Raw genomic sequence first — 19001 nt, forward strand, 5'->3', positions numbered from 1 at the left:
AGACAACAATTCATATTGCTCACCAGTTCTGCAAATACCCAAGGAGGCTTATGTCGGAATCATCGCATTTTCTGTAATGGTGCTGGCGGCTCCTGGCGGGGATCAGAGGTCTGTGAGCTCTTTAGCAAGGCGACTTCTTATTAAAAAACGAGACAGAGTTGTGTTTAAAGTGGACCGTGTGAATACATATATGTCACAATATGCAGCAACAGTATCATTTTATAGGAAAGCTCCACCTTTTATTACTAAAAAGACACCTATGAATTCCAATTAGTGATTTTGCCTAGGCTCAGATGATGTCATCAGTCTGCTGCAGGCAGGAGGAAGTAATTCCTCAGTCTCTTCTTCCCCAGTGATCAGCCTGTACATTGTAACATTTTTTAGGAAGTCAAAGGTACAGTTACACTTTAAGAAAACCTCCCTCTGTTTGGTGCAAAGCAGTTGAACGTGAAATAAATATGTAAAGGCCATTACCACCCCAAACAGATTATTTTGCTGATTGTTGGGTACCGGTGGCATAAGCCATCCATTCATTTCTCGTATCTCTTGGAGACTCCAGAAGCGAGAATTCCATACGGTTTGCATTTCTGCCAATTATATCAATGAAGGCTTCCATATAAAACTCTTTTTCTATGCAAGTTTCACCTTTAGCATCAAACTATTTATAGCTTCCCTATCAACTGCTAATGTGCAGCAGTTAGAATTGCCTTTCTCAACCTTTTCCCCACTGAAAAATGTTTTATCTGCAGCTCATAGTATGTGAGCATGATCATTAAAGTGTAGATACTATAGTTGCAAAAACAATGCACTATATGATTATGAAATTAAAATAAAAAATGACAAGAAAACATAAGTAGACTGAAAATGTAATTCCTCCTTATAAGCCGGCCATATATGGATCGAAATTTGGCCAGTTCAGCAAAGACTGGTCAAATTTCAATCCATATATAAGAGCAGGCTGGTTGTAAAGAAGTCAATCGATTTATCAACTTCTGTACAACGGCCCTGTCAGATTTTTTGCTGTTTGAGCAGCATCACTGGCTGCAGCCAGCTGCTTTGATTAGTATATTCTGACTGTGGGGAAGTCTCCCCACTGTCAGAATACAGAGGCACAGTGTGGGGGGGGGGGGGGGATTCCCCCACCCACCCCAAATGTGTTGATAGGGAGATCGGGTCTTTTTTCTTCAACCCACTGGTCGAACAAGAAAAAAAATTGACCATCTATGGGCTGCTTTAAATTGGTCGAAATATCCTCTACATTGATGATTAGTTAAGAAGAGCAAGGGCCTCTTACATGTACGGTCAGTGGGACAAGGGACTTTTCACATTAGTGGCCAGTAGAGAAATGCTCTCTAAACTGATAACTAGCAAAGAAGGACCCCCTTACTTTTAGGTGTCAGCAGAAAGGGGCTTCTTACATTTATGCTCAGTGGAAAATGGGACTCCTCACATTAGTGGCCAGTGGAAAAATGTCCCTTGCATTTATGGTTCTTGAAGAAAGGGCCTCTTGGATGCTTCTTGAAGAAAGGGCCCCCTACATTTATGGTCAGTGGGACAAGTGACCTCTACATTGGTAGCTAGTGGAGAAATGTCTCGTATATTGGTTTGGGAAGAAGGGCCCCCTTACATTTGGTGATCAGCAGGGAAGGGCGTCTTAAATTTATGGTCAGTGGGACAAGAGACCCCCTACACTGGTGGCCAGTGGAAAAATGCACCCTATTTTGATGATAATTGAAGAAGGACCCCCTTACATTTGGTGGTCAGCAGAGGACCTCATATACTGTATTTATAGTCAGTGGGACAAAGGACCCCTTGCATTGGTGGCCAGTGGAGAAATACCCCCTACCTTGATGATTAGAGAGAAGCTTCCTGGTGGTCAGCTGAAAAGGATCTCTTGCATGAATGCGTATTGGGACAAGGGGCCCCCTACATTGGTGGCCAGTGTTAAAATGCCCCCTACATTGATGAATTGGGAAGAAGGGCCCTCTTAAATTTGGTGGTCAGCAGAGAAAGTTCTCTTACATTTTGGGTTAGTGGGAAAAGGGATCCTTCACATTGGTGGTCAGTGGCGCTATGCCCCTACATTAATAATTAGTGAAGAAGGGCCCCCTTAAATTTGGTGTTACGCTTAGGAGGACATCTTACATTTATGGTCGGAGGACAAGGGGCCCTTCACATTCGTGGCCAATTTAGAAAGCATAGAAGGACCTCTTATTTATGGTCAGGAGGACAAGGGAACCTTCACATTGGTGGACAGTTGAAGAATAAATGTCCTTTACAGTATTGGAGTGTACAAAGTCCCTCCCTTAAATTGGTGGCAAGTTGGAGGAGGAATTTCCTTTAAATTAGTGGTCACATTAGAGGCAAGACAAAGAACCCCTAGCAACCTCACGAGGAATCCTAGGGTTCCACTGAACTCTGGCAGAAGAAGGATGAGCTAGAAGATACAGAGGATATGGATGGGTCATGTATGTAATGTTTCATCCGATTTCCCCTTGACTATGTAAACCCCTACACAAGTTTGCCAGGCTGCTTCACAACAACATTATCTGTTACCTTGCTCATGTTTAAACCTCTCTCATTCTTATGTGGAATAACTAATTAATGAATTACCAAAAATCAAAGTGTTTAAGCTTTTTTTTTTTCCCTCCTCTTTCAGGATTCACCCCCCAGAGCACTTTAAGGGGAAGTACGCTGTGGATGAGGTCCACTACACCTGTGATGTAAGTACTCCTGCCCTTTTTAGGTTCTACTCTTTTTTGGACAGCTGAGAGTTATTCTGCATCTTGAAGTTCTACTAAAAACAACAGGTTGGGGTCTTGTGCTCGGAATTTAGCAATCTTTGGTGTGCAGCAAGCAGTCTTTGCAGAACGTGGACTCCTTGGCCAGTGGTCAGGAGAACGGGTGATGTCGTGGCCAGTGAGGAGGAACTGCAGAATCAGGCTTGCACACAGGACCCCTTACATCAGGGTCAGATTAGTACCATTTTTGAAGTGTAAAATCCATAAATAATGAAGAATGGAAACCCTAGCATCCTAAATGTAATATGCACGGGGTGGTGACAGGGTCTCTCTTAATTCATAAGTTTTTAAAACTGACGTGTGAGATCCTTTTTCTTACTGTTCATTTAAGTTAATTTATTTAATACAGGTTGCATCCATGACAATGGTGTCCCAAAGCATTATGGGTTTTGCAAAGCAAGAAAATAGCGTCTGTTTTCTTTCAAGTTCTTGAGATATAGAAAGGACATGGCAGAAACTGTTTGCCTTCAGACTATCACTTTCTAATTGAGTCTCCACCCCCTCTAAACATATTATGCAGGCATGACAAAAGATCTGAAGGTTGCCTCAATTTACCTAAATGTAAACTGTCTGTAATCCACTGCAGCAAAAATCTAGAGAGCACCTCACAGGGTCACTGGGATTGTATTTCCTTTAGCCAGAAACCAGAGAGCACCTCACAGGGTCACTGGGATTGTATTTCCTTTCGCCAGAAACCAGAGAGCACCTCACAGGGTCACTGCAACTGTACCTCCCGGAGTCTGTGCTTTGTAATTTACCTCTTCTTTTTTTTTTTTTTAACTTGCTGCACCACTAATTACAATCAAACTTGATTCTTATTGGGGGCTGTGGGAAACTTCTTAGTACTGGCTTCAGAAAAGAACTCTCTGAGGATCTGAAAAAAAAAAGAATTGTTGCTTTGCATAAAGATTGCCTAGGTTAAAAGAAGATTGCCAAGACCCTGAAACTGAGCTGCAGCACGGTGGCCAAGGCCATAGAGTGGTTTAACAGGACAGGTTCCACTCAGAACAGGCCTTGCCATGGTCGACCAAAGCAGTTGAGTGCACGTGCTCAGCGTCATATCCAGAGGTTGTCTTTGGGAAATAGACGTATGAGTGCTGCTAGCATTGCTGCAGAGGTTGAAGGGGTGGGGGGTCAGCCTGTCAGTGCTCAGACCATACGCCGCACACTGCATCAAATTGATCTGCATGGCTGTTGTCCCAGAAGGAAGCCTCTTCTAAAGATGATGCACAAGAAAGCCCGCAAACAGTTTGCTGAAGACAAGCAGACTAAGGATTACTGGAACCATGTCCAGTGGTCTGATGAGACCAAAAAAAAACTTATTTGGTTCAGATGGTGTCAAGCATGTGTGGCGGCAACCAGGTGAAGAGTACAAAGACAAGTGTGTCTTGCCTACAGTCAAGCATGGTGGTGGGAGTGTCCTGGTCTGGAGCTGCATGAGTGCTGCCGGCACTGGGGAGCTACAGTTCATTGAGGGAACCATGAATGCCAACATGTACTGTGACATACTGAAGCAAAGCATGATCTCCTCCCTTCAGAGACTGGGTAGCAAGGCAGTATTTCCAACATAACGACCTCAAACACACCTCCAAGACAACCACTGCCCTGCTAAAGAAGCTGAGGGTAAAGGTGATGGACTGGCCAAGCATGTCTCCAGACCTAAACCCTATTGAGCATCTGTGGGACATCCTCAAACGGAAGATGGAGGAGTGCAAGGTCTCTAACATCCACCAGCTCTGTGATGTCATCATGGAGGAGTGGAAGAGGACTCCAGTGGCAACCTGTGACAATATTAATTATTAATGGTGGCCACACAAAATATTGACACTTTAGGCCCAATTTGGACAATGTCACTTAGGGGTGTACTCACTTTTGTTGCCAGTGGTTTAGACATTAATGGCTGTGTGTTGTTATTTTGAGGGGACAGCAAATTTACACTGTTATACAAGCTGTACACTCACTACTTTACATTGTAGCAAAGTGTCATTTCTTCAGTGTCGTCACATGAAAAGATAGAATAACATATTTACAAAAATATGAGGGGGTGTACTCACTTTTGTGAGATACTGTAGACCAGGATTAAACCGTAAAGACACTGCAAACTCAGTAAGTGATTACATCAGCTGCCTAAAGGGTTGAATATCACTTTTGGGGGAAAAATGTAAAGAAAAATCTAAGGTGGCGGGGGTGATTTAGTTGAGCCCAAGAAGTGGGAAAACTAGAACATAGAATTCATTGACAAAGATATTAAATCTGGGAGTCACACATTTTCTCACACTATCTGCCACCTTTTCTGGTGACCCATAATCCATGAGGGTTTAATTTTAGCTTTTTGTTAGAATAGTTGTTGGCAATTTTCATTATTTAGCAATTTATATTTTCTTAGCTAAGATGTAGATTATCAATTTAAGTGTCCTGGTTATCAGTTCATTGAGGATGGCTTTATGCAGATTTTTGGGTATATTAAAGTGTTTATGAAGGCATTTTTTTAAAATAAAATATTAAACATGTTTTACTCACCTGCTCTGTGCAATGGTATTGCACAGAGCGGTCCCGAATCCCCTTCTCTGGGGTCCCTTTCTGGCGATTTTGGCTCCTTTTTCTCTTTTTCTTTTGTGTCTGAATCCCCCCCCCCCCCCCCGTAGCAAGCCGCTTGCTATGGGGGCAGACGTGCGGGCTCGCTCCCGAGCTGGGCTGTGTGTGTTCAAAGACACACACAACCCAGTTAACCCCGCCCCCTGCTCTCTGCTCACAGGATTTGACCGACAGCCGCTGAAGCCTGGAAACTGGCAGTGAAGCCTGAAGACTTCACTGCCGATTTCCCTTACTTACTATGCAGGAGCATTTTTATTTATTTTTTTCTAGACTGGAGCTCCTCTTTAATGCAAAGAATGCATTAAGGTAACTTTTTTTTTTTTTTTTTTGCTTTAGAACAACTTTAATGTTGGTAAAAGTATAAAAAGGAGCGTATGTTCTATTCCAGATGCATCAAATCTGGCACGTTGGTCCTTTGATAAATGCATAGTCTAAAACTCTGAGAAGACGTGATCGGATCTATTTTTGCTAGTTGTAGAAGGAACGATCTACCACCTGGAGATGACTTTATAGCTGCTTCTTTGAGGGACATATTAATGACTCCCTTGTGGTCTTCTATAGACCATTTGTGCCAGTCTTTGCTTTCTTTGAACAGACTTCCAGCTGAGGTAGTGAGTTAGTTGACAGTAAGTAAATGCTAAACATGCTTGGGACAAACATTGATCTATATTGGGTATAAGGACAGACGTATATTGGGTATAAGGACAGACGTATATTGGGTATAAGGACAGACGTATATTGGGTATAAGGACAGACGTGACGGACCATTTGGTCTTTTTTGCTGTCAATCTTTTGGAGAGGTATTCTAGGTCCTTCCATTCACCTCAAAGTTTAATTTTAACTCTATTTTGAGTTCATCCAAACTACACCGAGCCTTCCCCCTTTATAATATCTCACACTGCTGGAGAATCAGGGTAGGTAATATACATTAAAAGCTACTCTAGTGAAAGGAATAAAAATAACTTAAATAAGTAAACCTTCTTCTAAGAATAATATGAAACAGTGCCGGGACCAGGTCGTCTAGAGTCCAGGGTGAACATACCAAACAGTGTCCATGGCCCCCCCCCCAAGATATATGAGCATTATGTGTTCGCATAAACCCCCCCCCCCCAAAAAAAAAAAAAATTATTGACCACTAATCTGCTTGCTTACACCCTAAGCATACATTACCCCTACCAGGACAAATCCACCCCAGCTGAAATTCCCCCTCCCAGCTTCAATCTTTGCTCCCTCCCCTCCCAGCTCAAATCCTCTCTCCCCAAATCTCCCCAACACAAATCCCCCCCCCCCCAAAAAAATGACTCCTAGTACAAATACTTCACTCCTTAACCCCCCCCCCCCATCCGGGTAAACATCCTGTACCCCACTCCAAATCCTCCCTTCCAGCACAAATCCCCTCTTCTAGCACAAATCCTTCTCCCCAATTTCCCTCTCCCAAAACAAATCCCCCCCAAATCACTTCTCCTAGCACACCCCCCCCCCAAATTTCCCATCCTAGAACAATTCTTGCCCCCCCCCCCCGCTGCCCCCCAGACTCTTCCACCCAACACAAATATCCCCCCTCCCAATCTACATGTGGAGCTCCCCCCCCCCCTTTATCACTACAGTACCCAGGGTAGCCATCCCTCCAGCCCACCACTTGTCCCAGCCCTGATATGAATTGCGATTTAATTTTACCGATTTCATATGCAAAATCAGAATTCAGTACTCACAATAAAACATTTGAATTAGCTTCAAGTTGATAAAAGGCACAAATTCAGGGGATATTCGGGCTGAGCAAAAGTTTTATTCGCCCAACTCTAATACAGAAAAAAAAAAAAAAAAAACAACCTTTTACTGCATGGTCCAGTTTTCTCCAACAGGGAAAAAAGTTCCTTCCTGATTTCCTATGGCAAAGATCAATGATCTCTGGAGTTATTACCTATACATGTTACTATCTGTTCACTTACTAATATATATATATATATAATATGCATTATATGTTATATTCTATTCACTTAGTAATGCATTCTGTTTTTTTTTTTTTCTATAAACGAACTAAGCTGGCTAAAACTAGTTCCTGGGGCTCTATTCTAGGGAGCAAATAGGTTTTCTCACATGTTATTTGCTTTACTTATTATTTTTATTAAGAAGAAGTGTGAGGCACGCCGGAAGATAATTGTTAAATGATCACTGCTGCTGTCAAAATTGAGAAAACTTAATTACAACAGGTATTCAATGGGATGACAGCAATGTGCAAGGGGAAACTATTTGTTTTTTTTTTCTTTTTTTCTGTAAAAGTTCAATAAAGCGTTATTATTATGGCACTTTTCCACTGCAAGTACCGGCTAGTACCGGCTCGGCTCTACTCGGCCCTGCTTGGCCCGGTTTGCTTTTCCACTGCGGTACCGCATGGTATAGGGTCGGAACGGTTCGGTACGGTACGGTATAGGTTTGCTTTTCCACTAAAGTAGTACTAAAGTTAAGTGGGTGGGATAACAACGGGGTGGGTGGGATTCTCTGACCAATCAGTGGCTAGTAGTGACTGCATGCAAAGGATTGTGGGATATGGTACCAGTTTGGTACCTGTTGGAACCACAATCGAGTAGGTACTGTTTTTTCAGAGCCGTACCGTACCGTTCGGTTCCATGCAGTGGAAAAGCAAACCTATACCGTACCGTACCGAACTGTTCCGACCCTATACCATGCAGTACCTCAGTTGAAAAGCACAAAAGCGTGCCGAACCGGTACGGTTCCATGCAGTGGAAAAGCGCCATTATAGTTCCAACACATAAAGAAAGTAAACAATTGGGAGCAAGAGAAAGGAAAGCAACGAACCATATAAAAGCTTGCTCACCCTGCGCTCAACCTAAAACACACCTAAAACTAAGCTGCTGCTATCTAATAAAACAATGAGCAAAAAAGGTGTATACATTAAGTATTAAAGCATATAGCTCCAACTAGAACGACACACTAGCAGCGCTAAAAAAGTCCACAACATAAATGAACTGCAAGTCAATAAATATATAAATAAATATATATAAACAAATGTATGCAGGAGAAAAAGGGAGTTCATGCATAAAGTCCGAGTGTCATCCAAAGGATGCAGATCCCAAGACTGCGTAGAACCGTGACGCGTCTGCGCTGGGGGCGGCAGTCAGGTCCCAAAGTGCTCTGTTTCTGGGTCCTGTGTCCTGAGGTTGTGGCAACGTTGTACTGTCCAAAGAGTCCTAAGTGAAAAAAGAATTTCAGAAAAATAATTCCAAGCTTGGGGAAGGTTACTATGCTGAGGAGATTATCGGTTGGCAGATACTTGCCTCGTCCTCACCGGGGCCACTATCCTGTTATTGGAGGTGATCGGGAGGTTTAATGTACCATTCTGTTTGGCGCATTTGCAGCTTCTATCTGGTGAGTTCCCAATCATAAGGGTGCACACAGCGGTGAGGTGGAGGTTTCCTGTTCACTCGGTTGGTGACAAATTTTTGAGGAATCACAGTCTTGGGATCTGCATCCTTTGGATGACACTGGGACTTTATGCATGAACTCCCTTTTTCTCCTGCATACATTTGTTTATATATATTTATATATTTATTGACTTGCAGTTCATTTATGTTGTGGACTTTTTTAGCGCTGCTAGTGTGTCGTTATAGTTGGAGCTATATGCTTTAATACTTAATGTATACACCTTTTTTGCACATAAAGAAAGTAAGCGCTGGTGAAACCAAATGTAGCAACAGCAGCTAGCACACAAAGGGGAATATATAACCCTCAGAAAGACATGTAAACAAAAAGTGCAGCGCTAAAAAATCTAAAATGATAATGAGTGTCCAAATCAGTGCTACTGTGTTTCCCCGAAAGTAAGACATCCCCCGAAAATAAGACCTACTAATAGTTTTGCCTCTTGCTGAAATATAAGGCATCGCCCCGAAAATAAGACATCCCCGAACATAAGGCCCCCAGAAGTTTACCGGTACCGTAACTCTGGACCGTAGCGGTGGGGGCAGCCGTGCAGCTGGAGCAGACAGGACAATCAGAGAGCCCGCGCTGCAGCCTGCTGTTCGCTCTGCCCTGACAGTGAGTCACGCAGGGCACAGTGTGTGGACACACAGTCGGGCACTGAGCACTAGTGACTGAGGTAGGAAATGTCTGATTAAGTTGTGTGGGGGGGGGGGGGGGGTGACTGGCACAGGGGTGGGGGATCACTTACCATAAAATGACACAGGAGGATCAGAGGGGGCAATTAAAATGACACAGGAGGATCAGAGGGGGCAATCAAAATGACACCGGAGGATCAGAGGGGGCAATCAAAATGACACCGGAGGATCAGAGGGGGCACTCAAAATGACACAGGAGGATCAGAGGGGGCACTCAAAATGACACAGGAGGATCAGAGGGGGCAATCAAAATGACACAGGAGGATCAGAGGGGGCAATCAAAATGACACAGGAGGATCAGAGGGGGCAATCAAAATGACACAGGAGGATCAGAGGGGGCAATCAAAATGACACAGGAGGATCAGAGGGGGCAATCAAAATGAAACAGGAGGATCAGAAGGGGCAATCAAAATGACACAGGAGTATCAGAGGGGGCAAAATAAGACATCCCCTGAAAATAAGACCTAGCGCATCTTTGGGAGCTGTCTTATTTTCGGGGGAAACCCGGTATAACGAAATATAAATATAACGAGACCAATAGCCACATATCAAACTATGAGGCTAGTCCATCTGCTAAGGATCCAGTCAAAGAAATTGTGAGTCCTTGAAGAAGCGCGTCATTCAAACTCTATAGTGATTATAAGGAGATCTTCTTGTTATATAGGTTAAATGAGAAGCCACCAGTGCACTTCTTATATATAAAGTCAATTCAAATAGTGCTCCCCTCCGCCGTGCCTATGCACTCACCAGCTGTCTGGTGTATATACACCTTGAGTCCTATTCAACAGGAATTGTGGTTATCGCACCCGGGATCGTTCCCACACTCAGTACCTGGTGTCCTTAACCCTCTCGCATCCACTGCTATTCAGGGTGAACACGATAGCTGGCGGATCCACTCAAATTGTGCCCAGAGTTCAAAACAGGCTGCATGGAACGCTCACAAAATCGGAGCCAAAAAAGGTGCTAATATAGTGTAGTATTTATTGTAAAGGTTAAAACTACATGTACATGTAAAATGATAAAAAACTCACATTTGAAAACTGCCGTTCCTACACCATAAGGACACGGCGGCCAACATGCCAGTGTGTAGGCTTCTGACGCGTTTTGCGTACACACATGTGTTCACAGGGGAATACATATCCCCTGCCTATTCACAGGATAGGCATTCCCCTGTGAACACATGCGTGTACACGAAACGAGTCAGAGGCCTACACACTGGCGTTTTGGCCGCCGTGTCCTTATGGTGTAGGAATGGCGGTTTTCAAATGTGAGTTTTTTTTATCATTTTACATGTAAATGTAGTTTTAGCCTTTACAATAAGTACTACACTATATTAGCACCTTTTTTGGCTCCGATTTTGTAGCCTGTTTTGAACTCTGGGCACGATTTGAGTGGATCCGCCAACTATCCTGTTCATCCTGATTAGCAGTGGATGCAAGGGGGGTTAAAGCGGAGTTCCACCCTAAAAATGAACTTCCCACCGTCCGTTAGCTATTTTATGATGCGCTAACCTGTGTGTTGGGGAGGCAGCACTTAAACTCTAAGAACTAGAGAATGCAATAAATGGGAATAAAATAAGCGCGCTCTCCAGAAATTTGTGAAAGTGACAAAAAAGAAAATGCTATATAACAGGGATCCTCAAACTACGGCCCTCCAGCTCTTGTGGAACTTCACATCCCATGAGGCATTGTAAAACTCTGACATTCGCAGACATGACTAGGCATGATGGGAATTGTAGTTCCTGAACAACTGGAGGGCCATAGTTTGAAGACCCCTGCTATAGAAGATATAGCAAGGTGTAAACAACTTAATTCCACCAAAGACAAAACTACTATCACAAAAGCTGTGTTTGGTGACAATTAGCCCCCGTTCACACTGGGGCGACCTGTCAGGGGACCTGGTCACCTGACAGGTCGCCGTAGGTCGCCTTCCATAGAGAAGCTGTGGACCCGTTCTAATAGGAGCGACACAAGTCGCTCCGACTTAGAAAAAGGGTCTGGAGCTTCTTTGGGGCGACCCGGAGCGACCTACATAGACTTCAATGTTATGAAGTCCATGCCGGCCGCTCCGAGGTTTGCGGTGCGAGCAGCGCGCCGCGACCTATGAGGTCGCCCCGGCAAGTAGTGTCGCCCCAGTGTGAACGGGGCCTTAGTGTAACAACACCCCATAAAGTTTAGATATCCCACACTAAGAAGAAACAAATGGCAAAAGCTTTCCACAAAGTTTGCACACATAGGGAAAGAGAGTCCTTTTGGACACAAGTCCATTGGTTTCTTCAAATTAAATGTCCCGTGAAGAGTGAATGTGTCCAAAACACTTGTATCTTCATGCAAAGACAGGGTGGGGCATGCACTGTGGATGGCTCCTTACCAAAAAGATAACAATAATTGGCAGTCAAGATGAATCCACGGCCTGTATCCTCCCCTCCTTTCCATATACACCTCGTGCTTGTGAAGAAAATATAGTGAATGGCTCCTTACCAGAAATTACATATATATTAGACTTGAAACGTGTGTATATATGTTGCCTGCGATGTAGTTCCCATAGTAACTCCAGAAGGGCAGTATGGAAGGTCAGTCTTCTCCTTTGCTCCACCACTGACACCAATCAATGGAAATTGGATCCTCACGGGGGATTTATTGAAAATTGTACTTACATATAAGGAAGAATAAACAAACACGTTTTCAAGCCGGCACGGCCGCCTGCAGTGCGGTCCGTGCAGAAATAGTGACGGCGCGACTCTCCTATGTCCTACACGTTTCCCCCGAATGGGCCTCCACTGGGAATGGAGCTCTATAATGATAATATACTTACCTTCCTTCCTCTTCCTCCCTCTGCGGACACGGCGTAGGACGTCACTTCCTCCTTGCAAGTCCCGAAAAATGATATTAGCAACCTCCGTGATTCATAAATCAAGTAAAAAAATTATCATACAAAAGTCTCTTAAAGCTTTCTTTTTAAAGATCCCTTTATGTTTCCATATGTGATCCACCACCAATAACTGTCACAAATAAACTCACCGACTCTCGTTGCTGGTAAGATTATAAACCAGCTCAATTCGGGGTGCAATCCTCTGAGTCCTGTGAGTGAGCAGAGAAGGGCTGTGTTAGGCCCCTTTCACATGGGCTTTCCAATCCGATTCGCCTGTCAGTTTTTAGGCGGATCGGATGCTCCATGCACCCCTATGGAGCTGCGGATGTCAGAAACATCTCCGCTGACACCCGCTGCAATCTGATCAGTGAAATCTGGATGGATGGAAACCCTATTTTCCATCCGTCTGGAGGATCGGATGGGATAAGATCGGATGAAAACGTCATCCAATCTCCCATAGAGGATAGCGGGGCTCTGACAGCTCCGTCTCTACACACAGAGTGAAGATGGAGCTGTCATCCGCCTGCTCAAAGGCGATCCCCGCTGAGCAAAACGGACTCAGTCGGGCGCACCGCCCGTGTGAAAGGAGCCTAAAGAATCGCGGACATGCAGTTTTAAATCATGGGGGGGGTGAATCGAGATTGTGATTTTTTGATGATTAATCGTGCAGCTCTAGGGTATAGTTAAAAGGGACTCGGTTGGAGGGTTTTTTTGATTTCTTCAGTTTATTTATTTTTTCTTTTGATCCTTTCAGTTGGTTTAGTCTCTTAATATTTGTTCTTTCTTCCACCAGATTGCAAAAGTCCTAAGTGCAAAAAGCCCGTCAGTCCTTCTCACTCTGGTAAGAAAATGGTTTATGTTCCTGTTGTGTTTGTTTGCGATTCGCTTTTATCTCAGGTTTCAAAGGTCCTGATTTCATTTCATTTGCAAGTTTGACAAGAAAAGACAAAGTCAACAATTTCCTAACTTTATCAATACTAAAAGAATCTGCTTTCCGTATCATTTCTTCAGTGGTTTTGTCCCTTTGCTTGAATCTGACATACTTGTCAATAATAAGTCATATAAATGAGATATAAGATATATATTTACCCACGTTTCACCTTTTCTTATCATTGTCAGTTCTTTAATAGGTTTCCCAGCATTATTAAATTTTTTTTTTCTGGTGTTAGTGAAAGCTGAACTCCAGGCAAATGCCCACCTGTATTACATAAAGTGCCTTGAAAAAGAATGGCCCAAAGTCCAGACCTAAATCCAATTGAGAATCTGTGGCAAGACTTGAAAATTGCTGTTCACAGACGCTCTCCATCCAATCTGACAGAGCTTGAGATATTTTGCAAAGAAGAATGGGCAAAAATCTCACTCTCTAGATGTGCAAAGCTGGTAGAGACATCCCCAAAAAGACTTGCAGCTGTAATTGCAGGGGAAGGCGGTTCTACAAAGTATTGACACTTTTCACATATTTGTAAAAAAAAAAAATTGAAAACCATTTATCATTTTCCTTCCACTGCACAATTATGGGACACTTTGTGTTGGTCTGTCACATAAAATCCCAATAAAATACATTTACGTTTTTGGCTGTAACATGACAAAATGTGGAAAATGTGAAGGGGTATGAATACTTTCACTGTCTGTGAAATCTGTTTTATCTGCAAAAGGATTTGTATTTCTGCCCATCCAGACCTGAGATTTACACATCCCTGCCAGACAGCAGTGCCAGCTTGGTGACCTGACTATTCTCAATTGCAGTTAATGCTGAAGATGAATCTGTTTATATTTGCCTTCATTGGTTCCTCTCTCCATCATATAAAAATGACATTTTTAAATAAAACCTTTCTGTTTCCATTACATTCCTTATTTTATACCCAGTGATGTCATTACTAGGTCTCTGTTTTTCTCTGTGCTATGCAGACAGATCATGGTTGGTGGCAGGGCCATGTTAACGAATGGTCACGCTGGGCAGTTGCCCGGGGGCCCCACTTGTCCGGGGGGCCCCATCTGCCCAGTGCCCCAGCCCCAGCCAAGCATTAGTCCAGATTCCTGTGTGCATCCCGCTGCCGAACTTAGCAGGGGGCAACCGCATGTTGGCCCTGCACTGCTGTGGAGGGGGAGCCCACAACTGCAGGAATGCCTGTCCACCTCCACGGGAACAGGCACACACAGGACAGCCGACTCTGACTCCCGTCTGTGTGTGTGTTCACCAGACCCAGCCACCGAACTTGGAAGCTGTCATTAGCCTGGCACTGCTGTACCAATAAATATTGCCTTATTGATAATTTGTGTTTTTATTCTCTTGGGTTATTGTGTAGGCAGAGCCCCAATGCACTGCATTGCCCGGGGCCCTTTAATGCTGTTAAGATGGCACTGGTTGGTGGGTGGGGGTGGTAGGGTGCTGTACAGAGCTTACTGCCTAAGTACTCCTCTCAAGAACCCTCAGCCTGGATTCACACATATGCAATGTCAGACATTGCATGTGATTCGCACCACATTACTGTGCAGATCATGGCTGAGCTCGCATTGGATTCACACAAAAAAGGTGCAGGAACCTTTTTTTTTTCCCCGCACTGGAATCGCACCCATGTGATCCGATTCTTGTCCGAATTCACAGTTCTCACTGTGATCTGCGAACCAATCTGGGGCTGTCATTAACTTTGTATTAACACCCGCAGCGGTTCGCAGAGGGCAGTGTGAACTGCCTGTGGGGGAGATGCGATGCAGGCACTAGAATCGCACTGGTTCCCGCATCGCATATGTGTGAACACAGGCTGAATTCTAATGCAAGCCGTGGGCTGGATCTTGGAAGTAGTTATGCAAATATGAAATACAGCTTTAATAGGTGGGTGTCAGTCTGGAGGAGTGGGGGTTCCCGAGTGCCCACATGGGATGCTGAGCCTTCATGATTGGAAGAACTGAAACCCAATGAATGAAAGAAATGGGCCAGGGACAGTCAGGCTGGGGAAGAAAAGAGATACATGATGCTGGATGTCCTCCAGCCAGGAAATGAGGCGGGCTCTATCTGACTTGCTGCAGCTTCTAATGAACAATGCAAAAGCTCACAGTGTGCAATTTAATCAGAGTAACCAATTTTAGTCCAGGAGAGGAGCCTGTGTTCTATCAGAATAGCACTACCTATCGGATTCTGCTACCAGAAGTGAGGTACGGACTAGAACAACTTACTGCGCATGCGCTATGCGTTCCAACATGGCCGCTATGCGTTCCAATAGCTTTCCTATTGTGACAGAACACAAAGCCGAGGCGGACATCTTCTTACACCTACACAAGTCTTGAATTTTACATTTATTTTAGCCAGAGGCATAACTACAACGTTCAGGGCCCCGGTGCAAGAAATCATGAAGGGCCCCCCCGGACCCCTGGCCGGGGCCCTTCCCTTCAAGCCTGGGGCTCTTCCTATTGATCCTGGGGCCCTTTACACTCGTTGCGGGGCCCTTTTTTACGGTCCCACAGCAGGACCCTTTCACAAGTTCTGCAGTGGGTCCCCTTCCTGCCATCTTGTGGCCTCCCCACAGTGGTGGAATGCCAGGGCCTGGTCGCAAGTGTGACCTTTGCGATCCTGGAAGTTCACCCACTGGTGTCAGTAGTTTTTATTTTTTGGTATTTTAATTTGTATTTTTTTTTTATCATTTAATTTTTTTTACAATGTCACTGACTATGACTCTGTCCATTCAGAAACGGAAGGAGCTGGTAAATTCCATATTTACCGACCCCTTCTTGGTTCTCTTTTGTGACACACCCCCTGCAGCAGCCGGCAGGAGAGGGGAGGGAGCACAATGGCAGTGGGGGGGGGGGGGGGTACCAGGGGAGCACACAGGGGCCCAGAGACAGCAGAACACAAGTGAACTGGATAGGAGGAGTGGCGGGGGCAGCATACAGAGGAACCAATCTCCTCCATTTTCCTTCTGCAGCTACAGGAGGAAAAAGGAGGACAGTGATTTCTCTACATGCTGCCCCCGCCACCCCTCCTATCCAGGTGTACAGGGGAGCTGCACAGGCCCCCCTAGAGCATGGGGCCCGGTTGCAATTGCAACCCCTGTAGTTACACCCCTGATTTTAGCAGTAAACTCACCTTCTATACTGAAATAGACTATTTCACCGCGACCGAGGGAAATAGTCTATGTCACTATGTAATCAGTTTGTCGCTGAGCAGTCCGGGGTGTACCAAGATGGCCGTCGCCACCTTCTACCTGCAGGTTTCTCGCTATACTTACTAGAATAATAATAGAAATGTAATACTGTATTTCAGTATATAAGATGAGTTTACTGCTAAAATAAATGTAAAAATTCAAGACTCGTGTTCTGTCACATTAGGAAACCTATTGGAACGCATAGCGGCCATGTTGGCATGCGCAGTAAGTTGTTCTCGTCCGTACCTCACTTCCGGTAGCAGAATCTGATAGAACACCGGTACAACTGTGCAAGGGAAGGCCGGAGGTCAGATTTAAGCAGTACAACTAGGTCACCTCCCCCTCCAGCTCTAGCCTGGGATTGGACAGTAAAGGAGCAACAGAAGACTGATGAGCTCATCCCTCTGCTCTCTAATTCTGTCAGCACATTTGCGTGCAGCACACCTGATTGGCTCTTAGTGCTACCACTTTGTTCACATTATCCGTTCCCTTTAACCACTTGCCGACTGCCTAACGACTATTTACGTCGGCAGTCAGCCCCTCACAGGCAAAGCGACGTAGTACTACATCGCTAGCCTGTGAGGCTCTAGGGAGCGAGCGCACGCCGCCGGAGGCGCTCTCCCACTCACTCACGGACCCCCCCCGCGCGTGTGCCCAGCGGACCCAATGTCCACCGGTCACTCGCGATCGTCGGTTACATCGGGAGAAAGGCAGGCGGCTAATGTAAACAAAGCCGCCTGTCTTTCTCCCCTTTCTCCCCTGTGTAACAGCAGAGATCATAAGGTCCTGCTATGTAGGACCGTAGATCTCTGCTGTTACATCACAAGCCACATCCAATCACAGTTAGACGCACGCCCCTAGGGACACACTTAACCCCTCCTTCTCAAATAAAGTTAACCCCTTCATTGCCAGTGTCATTTTTACAGTAACAGTGCATATGTATAGCACTGATTACTGTAGTAATGTCACTGGTAACCCCAAAAGTGTAAAAAATGTCAGTCAAGGGTCCGATCTGACCGCCGTAATGTCGCAGTACCGCAAAAAAAATCGCAGATCGCCGCCATTACTCGTTAAAAAAAAAACAATAAAAATGACAAAAATATTTCCCGTAGTTAGTAAACACAATAACTTTTGTGCAAACCAATCAAAATACGCTTTTTGCGATTTTTTTTTTTTTTTTTTTACCAAACATATGTAGCAGAAAACAAATTGGCCTAAAATGTTAAAAAATTTAGATTTTTACATTTTTTTTTTTTTGGGGAATTTCATATAAAAAAATGTGAAAAATAATATTTTTGCAAAATTGTCGCTCTTTTTTTGTTTATAGCACATGATCAAAAAATCGCACAGGTGATCAAATACCACCAAAAGAAAGCTCTGTTTGTGGGTAAAAAAGGACATCAAATTAGTTTGGGTACAGCGTCGCACGACCGCGCAATTGTCCGTTAAAATCACGCAGTGCCGAATCGCAAAATAGGCCCTGGTCAGGAAGGGGGTAAAATCTTCCGGGGCTTAAGTGGTTAAATAAAAGCCATCATGCCACCATGAATCCCATCCCATTACTTGATTGTACTTTCAAAGAGATTTAATTTAGTCTAATCGTATTAATGATTTGTGATGTTACTTGCGGCTTGCAATATCCGCGTCCTCACGGGTCACTCGCCGACAGGATTTTTCTTTTCTAAATGACTTGTGAGGTGAATGTGACTTTTTAATGCATCTCATTAGAACGGTTTTATTGCTAATGCTTTGATGAGAGTGACTGCCAGCGTTCGGGGAAGTTGGCCGCTCTGCGCCTTGCTCCCGCGCTCTCCTAGCTTTTAATGAAAGCATCTCTCCCGCCTTGCTGGGGGGGGCAAAAGATTTATTTGGGCGCTGTGTTCCTGTCGATGCGTGTACTGGAATAATTGCTTGCTCTTCGTTGGTTATCGGAGTTTGGTTTTTAATTGATCTTGGTTCAAATGGGAATGGTATGTACATCTGTTGGCATTCCGAGAGTTAAACTACACATGTTTAGCTGCTTGCCGACCGCCTGCCACAAGGATGGCTTGGCTCTGCGAATCGACGTATGGGTACGTCGGTTCGCGGGAGCGGTGCTGGGGGCTAGTGTGCGCCACCGCCGGCGCGCTCCCGCCCCCACTAGGAAGTGAGGATGCCGATCCACGGGGCCTGCGGTCGCGATCGCTCCCCGCTGAGATAGGATGGTCGGCTGTTGTAAACACAGCTGTCCGTTGTTCTCTCTGAAATGATCATAGAGCTCCTGTGATCCTTCTATATAGGATCACAGGTCTCTATGATCATTTTACAAGTCCCTCCCCCATACAGTTAGTATACACTCCCCATGGCTCACAGTTAACCCTTTGATCACCCCTAGGTTAACCCCTTCCCTGCCAGTGTCATTATTACAGTAACAGTGCATATTTTTAGTCACTGGTCCCCGCAAAAGTGTCAAAAATTTCAGT

General features: G+C 44.7%; 1 protein-coding gene across 1 annotated transcript in view; it reads left to right on the forward strand.

Moving 5' to 3' along the window:
• Positions 1 to 19001, forward strand: part of PEPD (peptidase D) — a 293993-nt gene that overhangs the window by 32300 nt on the left and 242692 nt on the right. The window contains exons 4-5 of the mRNA XM_082270438.1: positions 2660 to 2723; positions 13194 to 13241. Of these exons, the coding sequence (XP_082126564.1) occupies positions 2660 to 2723; positions 13194 to 13241 (112 nt within the window). The remainder of the gene's footprint in view (positions 1 to 2659; positions 2724 to 13193; positions 13242 to 19001) is intronic.

Source organism: Pelophylax lessonae (genome assembly GCF_965119305.1).
Source record: "Pelophylax lessonae genome assembly, chromosome: 10".
Taxonomy (NCBI): Eukaryota; Metazoa; Chordata; class Amphibia; order Anura; family Ranidae; genus Pelophylax; species Pelophylax lessonae.